General features: G+C 39.3%; 1 protein-coding gene across 1 annotated transcript; it reads right to left on the reverse strand.

The window, feature by feature from the left end:
• Positions 1-6264: 6264 nt before the first annotated feature.
• camk2n1a (calcium/calmodulin-dependent protein kinase II inhibitor 1a) lies at positions 6265-8859 on the reverse strand. Its single transcript, XM_051879466.1, has 2 exons — positions 8378-8859; positions 6265-7902 (listed from the first exon to the last, which is right to left on the reverse strand). The coding sequence occupies exons 1-2, from the start codon at positions 8544-8546 to the stop codon at positions 7832-7834; spliced, it is 240 nt and encodes a 79-aa protein (XP_051735426.1). The 5' UTR covers positions 8547-8859; the 3' UTR covers positions 6265-7831.
• Between the last annotated feature and the right edge of the window lie 9657 nt (positions 8860-18516).

Here is an 18516-nt window from a genome sequence, read left to right on the forward strand (position 1 = left end):
TTAGAAAAGTAATAGCACAAGTTTCCTCAAAAAATTGCACATTTTGAGGAACTAATCATGTCTGTGTGGGATGAATTATGCACCCAAAATAATACTGAAAGTGATGATTTTGAAGCCCTAACCCTGTGCAAAAGTAAAGGTGAGCATGCACTATTAAATAGCAATCGTTCATATATCAGTAGCAGTTTTAAAAACTTTTAGTTCAGAATTGATCATGTCTAGATTGAATGCGTCATCTGTGAAAGCTGATGATGTAGTCACAGGTCTTTCCCCTTCATTGAAGCACTAAGCAATGCCGTCAGGGCAGGGATAGTATCAGATGGCAGCTGGTATCAGGTGAGCTGCAGGTATCAGGTGTAGATTTATTCTGTGATCGTATCCTCACGCCATGATGTGTGATGGTTCTTCAGGAACTTAGTGCTGCCTAAACGCCATAAAGCTGCTGCGGAGAACAGGAGACCCTGATTAGTCTAATGGGTGGTTATGTTTTGATTACACCCTTGCAATGCAAACCCACATGCAAGTTTTACTTTATATTGACATTTAAGACCATGATCTTCAATAATGTACTCTTGAATAAGTGATTGAGTAATTTCAGTAGTGTACTTAGATATTTTCTGAGATGGCGTCTTGTCTTAGAGAAGAACAAAATCAGTCCTTGTATGGTGCTCACCAAATTTAATTGAATAACATGTTTTTTAAATGTCATAAACAGTTGTACCAACAACAACGCAAAATTATGGATGGATGGATGGATGGACAGATGGATGAATGGACGGATAGATAGTTGGATAGATGGATAGTTGGATAAATGGATGGATAGATAGACAGGTGGATGATGGATGGATAGATAGATTGTTAGATGGATAGATAGAATTGTGGATAGATGGATGGATAGATAGACGGATGGATGGATAGACGATGGATAGATTGATGTTTGGATTGATGGATGGATGGATAGACAGATGGGTAGATAGATAGAATTGTTGATAGAATTGTAGATAGACAGGTGGATGTATAGATTGATAGACGGATGGATAGATGGATGGATGGATAGACTGATGAATAGATAGACTGCTGGATAGATAGACGGGTGGTCGGATGGACGGATAGATAGATAGATAGATAGATAGATAGATAGATAGATAGATAGATGGATAGATAGAATTGTGGATAGATAGAAGGGTGGATGTATGTATTGATGGATGGATGGATGGATGATGGACTGATGGATGGATGGATGGATGGATGGACTGATGGATAGATAGACAGATGGCTGGATAGATAGATGGGTGGACGGATGATATATAGATGGATAGATACATAGAATTATGGGTAGATAGATAGATAGAATTGTGGATAGATAGAAGGGTGGATGTATGGATAGATAGATAGATAGATAGATAGAAAGAATTGTGGACGGATGATGGATAGACTGATGGATACATAGGCAGATGGATGGATGGTGTAATTATAACATCTACCAGCAGGGGCTAACTGGACTAACCTGCCAAACCTGGACCCCTTTGGTACATCCTTGCCTCTAGTTTGCAGAAAGATCATTTTCATTAGTCAATGTTATTGCACCCACAAGAAAAGAATCCAAAATGATAATATGACCCTTCAATATCATTATTCAAAGATTGGGATCCGCTTGTTCAGGCTCATGTTTCTGTAGGGACAAATGTGCGCTGTTGTTCAGCTGGGGGGAGGGGTCAGGACACACCATTACATCATCATCCAGCAGCGGCGGCAACAACATAGACCGTGGTATTGATAGCAGACACATAAACCCCTGCTCACAGCCGATCCACTGACAACACTAGGGTAAACAATTCACCAAGCTACGTTACGGACAGAGGCGTGTTTGGTCACTACTGCTCTTAAGGTCAAAGCAGGGACATTTTTGGAACAGAGGGCAGCACTTCAAAACCTAACTGGTTGATGTCATTCCTTTGTTGAAAACAATCTTTATCTCTGTTATCCTTGTTGCCGCATCTCTGTTATGTGAAGGATTATGTAATGAGTTACGTGTAGAAAATTGTAATGTAGTAGGTGTAGACTTATATTTCTTTTTATTTTAATGGCCCATGCTGATGTCTAGAGAGCTGGGTGAGCAATATAATGCTGATATAGACATAATGACAACATGAATGTTTTAAAATATGTAATGTTTACAAATTTTACAGTATTTTCTCAAAATGACCTGTATTCTGGAACTGATATAAGGGTGAAATACAGCTTCTATAAATTAACCAATCACAGCTGATGTAGTCAAATATTGATAAGGCCAAATATAGGCATATATTATAAATACTATTTATGTATTTTTTATATATATATATATATATATATATATAATCAGTCTATCACTGTAGTAAGACTGCAGGAGAGCTGCAGGTTCTGGAACAACATTCCTGTCATAGATCCAACTCCATTTCTAATCCATAAGCTCCCTAAAATCAAAGCAAAATGTTAAGAAAATCATAAGAATGTTAAGTCCCAAGCCAATCCCTGAACCTAATCCTAAAACATGATTGGATATCAGAAATGTTCCACCAGGACCAACCAGGATGTCCTACATGGACTTGGATAATCACAGTAAAGCGTAGCCACACTGAACCATGCATGCGGTGAATGAGTTTGAATCTAGTTTGCAACATTTCCATATCCCATTCATATCTCCGACCCCTGTTGTCTCTCTCCAATGCCTAATTAAAAGAAGAACAAGGTCAAAATAAAAAAAGTAGCATATTTTGAGTATTTGACATCATTTTCTGTATATTTATGGTTTATACGATCCAGTTTGACTCACAGTGTTGTTAAATGAGGATTTACTGCAAGGAAATATATGTTGTTATCTCTAATGAGGGAGATCAATGGAGCACCAACTGAGAGCTACAAGCTGGGATGAATCAAGGACAATGCTCTTAACTCAAATGTCTTTCTCACTTTTCATTTCTTCCAGCAGAGAGCTCATTCTTTGAGAATCTTAGAATGTCATCTCTCCCTCTTTCTTCCGTTATCATGCTGTCATTATCTGCCGAGAGTTGGGCTTTCCATATTGGGTCAGGCCACAGCGTCGCTCAGTCACTCCAGAGCTGCCGCGGGCCTCCTGTCTGTTCAGATAGTGTATCAGTAATCTCCAGCTCTGAGCAGCCTGTGTGAAGCGGTAAGGATTCCCCTGGGCATTGGAGCCATTCAGGAACACTGCAACAGCCATGAAGGTGTATTAATAGACTGAGATGGTGAAGCTGAGTGTCCTTGACTACGGTTGAGTAACTGACTGATGGACTTTCTGCTGTGTGAGGACCTCGTCAAGTCTTTTCGAATAAACACGCACAGATGTTGCGAGTCTGTGATAACCGCTGAGGTTAAACTGACATTGATCATCTGAGAATCGTTTGAAAATGTAAGTGGCCAAACTTGAGCTTGGGTCAACTGGAGTTATAGAATGTTATCAGGATTGGATGAGTATTGGAGTTTAAATTGATTTAGGTAAGCCTGACTTGTTTCCAGATGGATCCTGAGCCTCATTGCACACATCGGACATGGCTGACCCAAAACCCACTCATGGGTGCATGACGGCACAGATCACGGATAAAAGCCATTGATTCTCTTGCTGTTGAATCACACACATTGTATCGGGGATGGGTGTGAGTGTGTGATGAAGGAAAACATCAATATTGCTGTGAAATTTAACTGCATTAGATGTTTCAGGGTGTTCAGTGTAAACAGGAAACAGCATGGCTTCATCCAATCTGTTTGGAAGTAAGTCTGTTTACTGGCTATCATGTTTTTAAGGTGCCAAATCTTATATTAAAGGGAAAGTCAGATTCCTGTATTACTGTAAACAAGTATTCCTGTAGCTCATACAGTAGAGCATTGCTCTAGCAACACCAAGGTCATGGGTTCAATTCCCAGGGAATGCATATACTGACAGAATGTATTGCCTACCTTGAATGTGATGTAAAGGCCAATTTACACTGTACTGACAGTCGCCAACCTACGGCAACAGACATATTTTTCTGCGGGTTTTGTCGGATCACTGTGTTACTCCTATCGCCATTGGTTGGTGCTTGTTTTCACCAACTGTACATGTTGAATTGCTGTTTGTAGGGTCTTGGAATGTCTGAGAAGTGACATACTGTAAGCTGGTGACTGTTGCCGTTGGTCGGTGTAGTGGGAATTAGCCTTAAAGGCACAGTATGTAATTTTTGCCACTAGAGGTAGCATATTCAAAACAATAACAAAGGCATAGCTTGATGACGCTGTGAAGGAGTGGGAAATGATAGGAGTTGTCTTCTTCACCTCCGCTGCTGATGGAAATCAATCCAACGGGACTCGCAAATCATGTTCATGGATTAGTTAATGAAATAAAGTTTTAGCCGCAAGTAACATAATATTTAATGCAAAATTACTGCTCATACATGTCACTTTATTTGTCTAATTAAAAGGTGGGGTAACAGCAGTTTTACGTGTTCAGAACGATCTAGTCTCGCGTAACTAGACCTTCAGACTGATGGCAGAAGGTCTGGACTCTATGGCAGCTTTCATTGGCCAAGGACCGCCCAAGAGGACGTTTGAGTGACATGTAACGCAAACAATCACAGTTCTGCGTCATGTTTAAGAGCGTGAAAATGTAAAGTCGACGTCCCTACAATAACAGACCGGCGTGCATCTAATTAATGATTCATTCAAGAAAGTTGTGCAAGTTTACTGCAACAATGGAGCTGCGAACTTCACATACTTTTGAACATCCAGCGTTTAGTTGATCCTGGTAAGCGCTCATTGTCATAGTTGTAAACACGACGGCATTCTTTTTCCATGAGGGGGTTTGGCATCACGGCATTTGTTTCCAGGTGGGCCATTAAAGAACGTGACACACATCCTGTAGAATTCAACCAATCAGATGACGACTTCGAAAATCCTGAACTGTTTCCAGTTAAGTGTGCAATATGCATCAGATGTTCAGCCAACGGTCCATGGGCGTGACGTCTGAGGCGGAGACTAAGAACAATCATACTAAAAGTACATTTGAAAGTACTGCAAACGATAACGAATAATTGTGGTCCATGATGACTGTGTGAAACAACAACAGAGTGACAACTGCTGCTTCCACATTTTTTTTGCATTAAACTCAATGTTTTGCCATGGTTTCTATGGCAATAAAAATGGAAACTGAGGATAACGTGGACATGCCATTGACAGGCGACGCAATGAGAAGGGACGTTAAAAATTGTGAATTTCTCTGGATTTAAACATCGTTGGAAGCAATTGGGATAATCTACAAGTGAAGAAAATATATAACACTAGTGGTTTTTGGATATTTTACTGCAAAAATTGTACATATTGTGATGCTCATGACGCTCCAAACCTATATGACATTCTTCTATGAAATTAAAAAATAAGATATTTTTAAGAACGTTGGGGTCCAAACAACATTGGTCCCAATTGACTGTCATTGTATGGGCAAAAAAACTCTTCAAAATGTCTTCTTTTGTGTTTCACAAATTTTTGAAAAATCATAGAGGTTTGGAATGACATGAGGGTGAGTAAATGATGACTGAATTTTAATTTCAGGGTGTACTATCCCTTTAAAGATTTCAAGGAAACAGTCAAATGATTTCCTTGTCTCAAGGCCTATAATCCATCTTCCAATGTCGATATGCAGAAGGTCCACAAGTAAATGTAGCAGCACAGCTCAAAGCTCTCATAAGGCCTTATGCCACAAGAACAATCTCCCTGCCATCATGACTGTGAGCTTAGCCTGAGATCAGTCTGAACGTGATTACATGGGCATCAGAACTGGTGCCAAACTTCACTACGTCCTTTGGGAAATACAGGCCTGGAGCGCACCAACACTCTCTCCATATGGTTTCATCCTCACAGACAACTCCAACACTAAAGATCTCTGAGGAGATAACAGGCTGAAAGAGGATTGCAGTTCTCTGACTGGGTTCCACGGTAAGATACGACCATCCTGACATGAATTATATTGAAACATTAATATTTCATTAGACGACAACAGCTTGATCTGGTCATTTAAAACTCCATGGGGATATTTTTAAACATGTGACCATACTTGTTTCATCATTTTATGGATAGTATTTGTCATTTTCTTTTTATTAGCCAAGTCTTGTTTATTAGTAGGCCCACCTCTAAATGCAGATGGGTTCACCAGCAGGGGCTTCAAAATCAATATTTGTGTCAGACTTGTTTACCTCTTTGTAATGCAGTCAAATGACGACAGAAATCCATAACTGTATGTTCTTCCACCATTTATTAGTTCACCAAATACAGTGAAAATGGTATTTTAATATGCAATGATTCATTCTTAGAATGTCATGACATTTTTTGTTGCTTTTTTTGCTTAATAAAACGATGTTCCATTATTGAAAAGTATTAAGGTTTCATGCACAACAAACCATAGTCAGTTTCTTTAGAATAATGGTACAAAACAAAGCAAAAAATTCAAATAAAAGAAACGTAATGTCCAAAAACCTGTCAAATAACAAGTTTTTTGAAGATATTCGTAAACAGTGCAGTAGATTTCTAATATCGCCATTTTTCTAACAAATTCAACAAAGCTCAAGTCACAGTTTACGATTTCCATATAACAGTAGTTCAACACAGATGTGTAGGTGTGCAAAAAACCAGAGAAACATTCATTCATCAAGTCTTTTTAAAAACAAACAAAAAACCATCCCAACCAAACTGAATTATCCTCTCGTCCCTGTCTAAAGATTTTTCTCTGAAATATAAACATCATTGTTGATGAATCTTTAAGACGACATACTAGCATATCATTTTAAATAACAAATATTTAGATATAAAAATACAAATATGACTTTTTTTTAAAAAGAAGAAGCGTGCCAGGGTAAGATTAATGGTGGCACCTCTGTTGGCACCGGAGTGAAAGTTCATGCAAAGAGATGGACACGACAAAAGAAATGTGAGGAGCTGAAATCAAAATATATCAAACATAAAAGGGCTTGGAAGAAACCAAGACGCATTCATGTTGGTTTAATTACATGAGGTGGTAATGCACAATGTTCCTCTGTGCTGTACTGTTGTGAATCCGTGGCGCAGGTGCGCAAATCAGCTGCAGTGAAGGGCAAAACAATAGATCAGCAAACGACGCTTCAAAGACTATACGCTTCAACACCTGTGGGCATGTGAATGATAATATTCTCAATTTTTGAAAAAGAACATGATGCAAAATGGCGAAAGAAAATATTCACATTGCACCATCCGTACATATATAGTTCAATTATCATTATGGGAGCTCAATATCTGTATGTGTGAAGTCTAAAATGTCTCTAAAAGCAGCAGTCGAATTGAAGTCGACGCTCAAGGCAGATCCATATATGTATGTGTTTGTTTGTGTGTGTGTGAGTGAAGGGGAAGGTCTTTGAGCAAAGATACTGTACAGCTATAGTAACAGAGCTTAAGATGCGGTTCAGTCTTCGGTTGAACTTCGCGTTGCTTACAGCGCTTTTGGAAGATGATGGTCGTGGAATAATAATGACAAGTCCATCCATCTTTATTCACAGAGCCGCAGCGCGCGCAGCCACAACAACATCTCCGACATCTTCCTGAAAGCTTTCATTCGGGTGTCGTTTATATTGGAGAATTGCCAGCAAACCCCAAAGGAAATTCCGTCTCTCCCTTCTTTAATTCTCGTTTGCCCTTTTTGTTTAGTCTCCTCGTGGTTCGAGCGTCGTGCCACCGTCCCCCCATCTCTTTGCAATCTTCTTCACATGCACAACCGACAAGTGCTTCGAATCGGTGATAAAAAATTGAAATGTCTGCAAGGCATCGCGCGGGTTTAAACGCCCGGTGATGATTTGTCGGTCATGCCTTTCAGCACCTCATCTATTCGGTCGTCCTCGATGACCACTGTGAAGAAGAAGAAGACAGACAGCTGATGTTAAGACTTCACACAATCGACCATGTGCGTATTTTCGAGCGTGTAACTGCGCAACTAGGAGACTCAATACAGCACAAACGAATTAAAATGTTAAACTGCATATTAAACGCGTTTTTAGATACCAATATCACCTAAATCAAGGCAATTTCTCAGTCGGGTTGCATTAAATATTATTGATACATTGAGAAAGACTGATTAACACAGTAAAATATTTTGCGTCACCAATCGTTTAGCATCTATTTAAAAGAACAATTCACTTAAAAGTGGAAATTTTGTCATTTGCTCCCATTTATGTTGTTCCAAACCTGTATGACTTGTTTTGTTAAATGTTATGGACTGACAGAGACTGTCGTTCTGACTGACATCTCAGAAAGTGAGTAGATTACACAAGTCTCCATTCCTTTAACTTCAGTAAGTTATCTTCCATCGGCATAACATTCTCACCTCTCTTCGCCCTGCCGATCTGTCCAAGTTTTGGAGGTCTTTTCGCTTGCGACGCTCCGAAGAACGAGTTGGTGTCCTGCAGCCCGCAGCTGAAGGACATCTGACTGACATCGTTGTCCCCTCCGTATCCGCTCATTTTCCCCTCTCCGTACGGCAGAACCTCGGACATGACTGCTGTTAAGGACGGGCTCGCGACGCAGAAGGCGCTATAGAACTGTATAGGCAGCTACGGTGGATATGGCAACTATCCCCGCAAAACAAGTGCACTTATTTTTACGTAGATATCCCTGCGCGTAAATGTCAGACTCCTCGCACCGCCAACTTCCAATGGGACTGGAGTGCTCGGTGCAGAGTGAGTCGTTCTGGGGAGAGCGAGTGAGCGAGAGAGAGAGCGCGCGGCTGAGTGCACGGCTACACCAGCGGTCAGGTGAAGTCTGCTGTAAGATACGGGAGATCCCGCGATCATAAAGGAAACCCGGGCGGAACAGTGAAGTCATCCATCCGGGCGTGTGTGTGTTATGAGAGAGAGAGAGAGAGAGAGAGATGGGGACTCCAGGAGGTGCAAGGGTGGCCCCATCAGGCGAAAGCTGAAAATGGCGAGAGGAAACACTGAACTGCGCTCTGCAGTCGCTCCTTTGCATGTGACGCTTGGAGTTCGCAGGGACCTTTTGAAAGCCTGTGGTTTGGGGAGCTAAAAGAGGAAAAGATCACAAGAAAGAGCCGATTTATGAAGCTCAATTGAATCTCAAGAACTTTATACAACAACTTTTATTATATCTGCGTTACATTTGCTTTGTTGTCAGTGACTGTTTTGCTGCATGTCATAGCATGTGCAATTTTTCAACTTTATATTTTGCACTTTTTTCCACATTAATTTTTTTCCATGCCTTAATTTATTGTTGCTATAAATGCATTTTACATACTTTATTTTTTATAGCGTACCTATAGGCCCACTCAGACTTTCAGTCTTAGACTAATTCATCAAAATATTATGACTTTTTTGAAAGCAAAAAGTGAAATAAGCATGAGTCTTTTTTTAATTTTGTGAAAATGATTTATAGGGGTCATTTCCAACATAAATATACAGTGTCAGTTAAAGGGTTAGTTCACCCAAAAATGAAATTTCTGTCAAATTAAGTACTCACCCTCATGTCCTCCCAAACCCGTAAGACCTTCGTTTGTCTTTGGAACACAAATTAAGATATTTTGATGGTATCTGATCCACACATGGGCAGCAACGACATTGCACCTTAATGACATCGTTAAAACCGTTGATGTGGCTGCAGTGGTTCAACCTTAATATTATGAAGCGACAAGAATACTTTTTGTGCGCAAACACAGAAGCTCTGCAACGAAAATAGCGTAGCAGCATGACGGGACAGACACATTTTTTGAATAAAGTCGGTATTATTATTATTAATTTTTTTTGCACACAAAAAGTATTCTCGTCGCTTCATAATATTAAGGTTGAACCACTGTAGTCACATTGACTATTTTAATCGATGTCTTTAATACCTTTCTTGACCTCAAAAGGTGCAATGTCATTGCTGCCTATGTGTGGATCAGATACCCTCGGATTTCATCAAAAATATCTTAATTTGTGTTCCGAAGATGAATGAAGGTCTTACGGGTTTGGAATGACATGAGGGTGAGTAATTAATGATAGAAATTTCATTTTTAGGTGAACTAACCCTTTAAGAACATGCTTGATGTTTGAAGAAAACAAAAGAAAATCAAGTAGGCCTATGCTTAGTTTCCAATAAATCTGTAGGTCTTTAAAAAAAAAAATGGTGCAAAAAGTGTGAAAAATAGTTTGATTGTAGGCTATACCATACATAAAATACAATGAAATGAAGGGCCGTTCACACCGAAATCTATACAGTTTTAATAATCGTCCTATATGAGAATAGGAAAGTCCGCATATAAGGATAACGACACAGCGGAACTATATGGCTGGAATCACTTTCAGAAGGAGCACTTTTAAGCGGCAAACGACTTCAACAAAACGTTACCTTCAGATTCCATTTTGCCTTGGCAAGAAATGTAAGTTTAATATATATGTTTATAAATATTAATGTTCCATAAATGTTTAAAAGAATGCTACTAAACGTGTCATTTTATCAATGAAGCACCCATCCAAAGCAGTGTTTACGTATTGTTTTCTCTTCACTTTGCGAATGAACTGTAGTCGAACAGTAGCCTGTTTGTGTTGTGATCATGTTTCCAATTAATGGCCTTTGACTTATGGTTCCAGATAAACGAAAGTTAAGAAGAATCTGGTAAATGTTTTGTCACTATTGTTTTGGTTCGCTTAGCCCGATTAGATTGTGTACCTGGGAAATGTCACCGTACACGACAGCGCTGCCTGCTGCTGTGCAGGCGTCATCAGCGCACGTCACATATACTCGGTCTCCAGATGCCGGAAGTTGTTCGTCACTGTGGCTCACCTGTTGCCTTTCAGATACTTCCTTTGAATTAGTTGTGTTTGAATGAAGGCTAAGTCAGAGGTTTATGGTAATGATGCACCTGCCTTACATGAATATTAACCCTCTCTCTCTCTCTCTATATATATACACACTTAGAGGCATATTTCAGCACCATGGATAGAGCTCACAAGGGCCAAAAAAATGATGTTTGAAGGATTTTTGGATTATGCATGCATTGCTATTTTACACTTAAAATACGAAATCAAAACAGGATAAATAAACCTCTAACCTATATTTTACTGTATCCCCTGCAGCATAAGAACTGTGAGCATAAGCTTTTTTCTCAACTCATGCATTAGATTGTTGGCATGGCAACAGTCCTCAGAAGACTGCAGTTCGCGAAGCTCATTTTCATATCTTCACTGTCCTCCTGAGCAAAAGGATTTTCATAATCTTTGCTGCTCCACTGCTCAAGTAAATGAATGAATGACAGTAGGGCCATCCACACAGACAGGTAATTTGAAAACCACAGTGGTCTGGTCTCTGAAATAAACCATATCTTAAGGAATCTCCAGAGCTCCATTGTGGTGTCGCAGATGGGTGAATGTCTGTTATGTTTAGATTCAGTGTCTAACTGCTAAACTTAAAGGTACACTGTGTAACTTTTTTTGTTCAAAATTAAGAAAAAATATAAATAATGAAGCAATACATCATCAATCCTTCTTCCAGAACGTATTTCTGTCTTACCCTTATTCACTAAGCCTATTATAAGTGCATATATTTTAGAACTGTCAGGATGGTTTTTACTGGAAAATGCACAGGCCTACATACATCGCTCGCCTGCCTCGTCATATTCGAAAATAGAGAAAAGTTGTTCCGGCTACTTTGACACATGTATGGTGTTGGAGTTAAAGGTAGGGTAGGTAATTTTTGGAGAGGCTATCAATAGCAAGATAGCTTTGAAAGCATAAGATCCCACACTCCCTTCAGAGCATCTCCATAGCCACACCTCTCCAAAACACATGAATGCGTACAGCAGGGATCAAACAAAAGCATCAACAGAGAGGACGCTAAACTACCTCATGTCTCAAAGCACATAACATTACAATAATAAAAGAGCACTGACCAGTACCATCTGACTGCTGCCTGCAGATTCATTTTTGGTGTTGATAGTGTTGAAACGCATAAATTTGAGTCAGGAACCGCTCCGAGTATGACGTCACAGGATTCCATCTCTTCCAAATGATGGTAGTTATTGCGTGAATGCAGCATAAGCTCGTTGTTTTGGTTCAGGAGGAACTGTAAAAGGTGGCAGCTGTTTTGTTGACTGGTGTCTGTCTTAAGCCAAAAGTATACTTTGGCCCTTCATGTCCGCATGACGTAATTTTGGGGCAGCCCAATTTTTGAAGCCGCGTGGACGGTGCGTGTACAACGGCACATGTGTGAGCACAGAGTGGAACGCGGAAAATGAAGTATATCCGGGCCTTAACTCTGCATAGCATGAAACGCACTGATGACGTATGATGTCTGCGTGAACAGGGTGCGCGAAGGTATGTAAAAACATATGTTGACAGGCAGGTCATCCTATCATATCCTTCAGATCTAGGGATATGATTGGATGAACATTTTATGGTCCTACGCCTTCAACAGACGATAAAAATACATATAAATAAATTTAGACCACTTAACTTAGCGATTGCTTTCGGGATGTGAAGAGACTTTCAACCAGCATAACAAAAAATGTTTTTGAAGCAAATCTCCTACCGTGCCTTTAAGCACTAAATCTCAAACCTCCAGGGAATCACCATTTTTTTAAATTAAAAAAAAGCCAAACAAAGGAGAATCTGCTGGCAAAAAGAGAATGCAACAGAGCTTGTAATAAAACAAGAATAAACATTGGCTTGGCTTTTCGGAGATGCGAGAACTGAGGGATTTGAAATGTTGTAAAAGCGAAGCGAAGATGGTGGTTTTATTACTCAGCGGGTGAGTAAGGTGTTTCATTGAATAGATAAACTGCCATATGTAGCTCTATAATAGAGTTCATTATAAAGCATTATCTATTGTGAAGCATCATATTCATCCGCACAATCAAACAAGAGCCGGAGGACATAACAATGTTCTTCCGCAAAATGCATGCAGTTTTGTTTTTTAACCGCAAGAAGTCCAAAAGTTACTGTACCTTTAAAAAGCTTTGAAAACAGTTTCAACTATTAAGTTTGAAGGGATGAATTCTGTCATCATTTACTCACCCTCATTTTGATCCAAACCTGTAAGACTTTCGTTCATCTTCTTCAAATGAAGATATTTTAATGAAATCTGAGAGATTTCTGTTCCTCCATTGACAGTCTACGCAACTACCATTTTGATGCTTCAAACAGTTCATAAAGAGATTGTAAAACTAATCCATATGAATTTTTTTTCCAAAAAAAAATAACGAGCTTCCGGCTCCAAAAAGCGTTAATTTCCGTGACGTAGTACACAATGACATGACGTTCATTCAGTAATTTTCATTTTTGGGTGAACTAGGCCTATCCTTTTAAGTTAGTTCGAGGCTGGATCCTCTTACTCATTTTTTCTACGGCCTATGGAAGTGTGGAGAACTTTGTTTTCAGCAAACTCTTTGAGTGAACTAACCCTTTAATAATGTTCTTCTTCTCAAACCACAGCAATGCATTTTAGTGAAATAATTAGACAGGCATAAATCAATGAGCATTATAATGTTCTAAATTACTTGACCTATCACTCATTGCACTCTTTCTTTCTTTCTTTCTAGTGCCCTTGGTGTTCAGGTGAACACTGCATTTTGCAATCACAGAAGTGTGCTCTGGGAGAAGTGTTTGCGGTCACACTGGCTTCTGCTGATTCATGCAACGTAACTGCTGATTCACTCTCTATCCAGCAGAAAAAGAAAAAAAAAAAACCACACAAAATCCCAAAAACCTGAGTCAAATGAAAAAGTGAGAGCAAAAATGAGGTTGGGTGATAAAATGTGCAGATGTAGTGCGTATGAGAGAATGGTAACAGAATACATCCACTTACTTTTCAGTTGATATGGTCAGCAAGCCTCTGTTTAAGAATAATTATGATTTTTCAGTTATGGTACAATTTCCACCACAAATAGTTTTGCCCATAGCAAAGTTTTTCCAAAAGTTTGTGCAGTTACAAAGGCAACAGCAATGTCAGTGATCAGTGAAGAAAACAAAAGATAGTCAAGTATCAGTCCACCATTACCAGGCTGCATTTTGGCAATTTATGCATAAAGTGTGAAATATAATTTGAAAATGATCAGATATTATATTTAGCATACTTAAAATTTTGGCTATAAAACTATGAAAATATGCTACATGTTATATTTTAATTTAATTTACTAATTATTAAATTTATCTAGTTTTTAAAAAAAAAATTATGATTATTTTCATATTTTAAGATTGAATGTCTGGGTCTGGGATAAGGGCAAAACATTAAAACATACACTACTGTTTAAAAGTTTGGGATCAGTACGATTTTCTTTCTTTTTTATTATTTGAAAGAAAGAAATTAATACTTTTATTTAGTAAGGATGCATTAAATTGATCAAAAGTGACAGTAAACACATTTATAATTTATAATAACAATTTTGATTTCAAATAAATCTTTTGAACTTTCTATTCATCAAAGAATTCTGAACATAAATTTCCACCAAAATATTAAGCAGTACAATTATCCATAATAATAAGAAATGTTTTTTGAGCACCAAATCAGCATATTAGAATGGTTTCTGAAGGATCATGTGACACTGAAGACTGAAGTAATCAACTTTGCCATCACAGGAATAAAATACATTTTAAAATATATTCAAATAGAAAACAGTTTGTTTTTAAATTGTAATAATATTTCACAATATTACTGTATGGTTGGTGTGCATATGAGAGACTCAAAAACATTAACAAATCTACTGACCCCGACTTTTGAATGGTATTGTTTAACAAACGGCATGTGAAAATCAGCAAATATTCTTTTATAAAAGGTTTCCAAGACAAAGAAAAAATAGCAAATCCCTCGGACATAATGGTACCTGTAGTTGAAATGACACCAGTAAACCTAAGTGAGAACAACACTCTGCCACTTTCTCTCAGCTGGCTCAAATGTGAGAGGTTGGCTCTTGCACAGAAGACAGTGTGGCAATGTAATTGGCACCAGCTGATGAGTGTCTTTGAGAATTTGTTGCCCAGTTCACCATATTTTCACACACACCCACACATTCTTCCCTCTAGAGCTTTTAATCAAAAACACTAAAGCAGGAGTATGAAATACAGACAGCCTGTTTAAGCCTGCGGCACAGAAGCAGGTCACTGAAGATGAGACCGCACACAGATGAGATGAGGGCGTACGCAGATGAGGCTCGGGCGATGGGCATGTTGCGCACAGCTGGAACACAGACCCCTCCAGGGCTCCAGGAGTCACGCTGAGAAGCATAAGGAGTTACGTGGCTGGGAAAATGCCGTCATGTTGACTCAACATGAAATTCTCTCTGAGCTTTTTTGCTCCTGTCACATAGCATCAAATGTCTTTGAGTGTGTACTGTTCTTGTTGTGTCAGCTATACTTTATTTAATGTGGTTTCCACATCATGACTATATAGATTTGACTTACTGTGTTTTTTGGACACTATATGATATGATACCTTTGAATTGTATTTCTAGGAAAATATCAAGTGTTAATCATACCCCAATGTGTTGAATATAAAATAAGCCTACCTTGGCATTACCAGTTTAATCATACCATGGTACCACCACAGTGACACCACAAACGATTTTCAATAGTTTTAGTTAACGATATCAACACTGAAAATACCATACCATAGTATATATAATAAAAGTGCCATGATGTTATCAACTGATGCAATAACTATGGTGTCTGCGTAACAAAACCAGCCCAAAAGGCCAATCACAACTAGCCCATTGACCAAATATCAAAACTCAACATGCCACTTCCATACCTATACTTATACTACAGGGCTGTTGAATGCTCAAATCTGATTGGTTGACCAACATTCTAAGGTGTGCAATTTTTTTCAGGGAAACCATACAGAGGGAAACGCAAGGCTAAAGTAGTTCCAGGCAGGTCTTGATCGCATTGCAGTTCCATACTTTGCCAAATGATTTCAGTTGTTTCAATAGGTACTACAGCCTACAACCGCAAAAACAAAACCCACAACGACACTGACCAAGCAAATAAATATAGTAAACAATAGGATGAAAACGACAAATTATTGTCATGGTTTTTGCCACAAAATACGTTTTGTGTCCTAAACATACTCTCTCCCGCTCCCTCTCTCTCTCTCTTTCAAACTTAGACTACACACGTACGGACACACACTCGCACAGAAACGTGTTGTCAGCACTGCTCTGACAAATTAATCAGTAAAATAGTTTAGCAACTTAAAAGCTACATGACATTTCTCACCAGTGAGGTAATAACTGTGCGGTTCTTGCTGAGAGAGACGCAAAGACTCGGGTAGGCTAATTCACAGCTTATTCTCTCTCTCTCTCTCTCTCTCTCTCTCTCAACTGCGTTAATAAGGCTCAAGCCTTCGTTACTAGTTCTGGGATTAGATGTGTAAGAAATTAGTCCCACACACAAGAGTGTTTTAAGGACAAAAACCTGACAAATGTCTTGAAATACAACATCTGAACAATGTCTTGAGTGTGGTAACCATAGTATAAGCGGAATAATTGACTCCGGGCCATTGAATTCAAATAATGCACCTCCGCTTCGCTTCATGGCCGCATTACCACCTCGGGTGTGCATTATTTTCTAAGAATTCAACGGCCCGTTGTCAATTATTCCTTATATACACTATATTGCCAAAAGTTTTGGGACGCCTGCCTTTACATGCACATTAACTTTAATGACATCCCATTCTTAATCCGTAGGGTTTAATATGGCGTTGGCCCACCCTTTGCAGCTATAACAGCTATAACTTCTGGGAAGGGTTTCCACAAGGTTTAGGAGTGTGTTTATGGGAATTTTTGACCATTCTTCTAGAAGCGCATTTGTGAGGTCAGGCACTGATGTTGGACGAGAAGGCCTGGCTCACAGTCTCCGCTCTAATTCATCCCAAAGGTGTTCTATCGGGTTGAGGTCAGAACTCTGTGCAGGCCAGTCAAGTTCCTCCACACCAAACTCGCTCATCCATGTCTTTATGGACCTTGCTTTGTGCACTGGTGCGCAGTTATGTTGGAACAGGAAGGGGCCATCCACAAACTGTTCCCACAAAGTTGGGAATATGAAATTGTCCAACCTGTCTTGGTATGCTGAAGCATTAAGAGTTCCTTTCACTGGAACTAAGGGGCCAAGCCCAACCCCTGAAAAACAACCCCACACCATAATCCCCCCTCCACCAAGTACTGTTCTCCTGGCAACCGCCAAACCCAGACTCGTCCATTGGATTGCCAGACAGAGAAGCATGATTCATCACTCTAGAGAACACATCTCCACTGCTCTAGAGTCCAGTGGCGGCGTGCTTTACACCACTGCATCTGATGCTTTGCATTGCACTTGGTAATATAAGGCTTGGATGCAGCTGCTCGGCCATGGAAACCCATTCCATGAAGCTCTCTACGCACTGTTCTTGAGCTAATCTGAAGGCCACATGAAGTTTGGAGGTCTGTAGCTATTGACTGCAGAAAGTTAGCGACTTCTGCGTACTGTGCGCCTTAGCATGCGCTGACCCCGCGCTGTGATTTTACGTGGCCTACCACTTCATGGCTGAGTTGCTGTTGTTCCCAATTGCTTCCTCTTTGTTATAATACCACTAACAGTTGACCATGGAATATTTAGTAGTGAGGAAATTTCACAAATGGACTTATTGCACAGGTGGCAACCTATCACGGTACAACGCTTGAATTCACTGAGCTCCTGAGAGCGACCCATTCTTTCACAAATGTTTGTAGAAGCAGTCTGCATGCCTAGGTGCTTGATTTTATACACCTGTGGCCATGGAAGTGATTGGAACACCTGAATTCAATGATTTGGAGGGGCGTCCCAATACTTTTGGCAAAATAGTGTATTTTACAGTTACTGTTGTGCGTTATACACAATTTCAACTTGAAAATCACTAGGCCTAGTCATAAACAGTCTGTTTTAATAAGAAGCTCAAAGCCTCTTTGATGAGTTTAGACCTACATACATCTCTTCTTTTCTCAGAATTGCGAGATATAAACTCACAATTACGAGAAATAAAGTCAGAATTGCAAGTTAATGTCATATTAATGTTAATATGTCTCACAATTATGACTTTTTCTCACAATTATGACTTATATAAAGATATAAAGTCCAATTCTGAAGAAAAACACTCACGCTTTTATTATAGGCTAATTATATTATAACACGCAATTGCGACTTTATATGATGCAATTCTGACTTAACTTGCAATTGCATGTGAGAATTGCAAGATGTAGCTAAACTATTGTGAGATAAAAAGTCGCCATTACCTGTTTTATTTTTTATTCAGTGGTGGAAATATAGCTTCCATAAAAAGTAGCCCAATTCCGCGGGAAAACCTGGTCGTCACAGAATATTTGGCATGTTTTATTCAAAATCTCTATAAATGAATGAAAGCTCTCTTAAGATAGAAAGGGAAAGGGGACAGACTGCTGGTAAACCCAATGGAAAAGAGTGAGATGCAGAGGATGCATGCTGAACATGATTTTTAAATTCTTCATTTTATGCA

The sequence above is a fragment of the Ctenopharyngodon idella genome, chromosome 2 (assembly GCF_019924925.1).
Source record: "Ctenopharyngodon idella isolate HZGC_01 chromosome 2, HZGC01, whole genome shotgun sequence".
In the NCBI taxonomy this organism is placed as follows: Eukaryota; Metazoa; Chordata; class Actinopteri; order Cypriniformes; family Xenocyprididae; genus Ctenopharyngodon; species Ctenopharyngodon idella.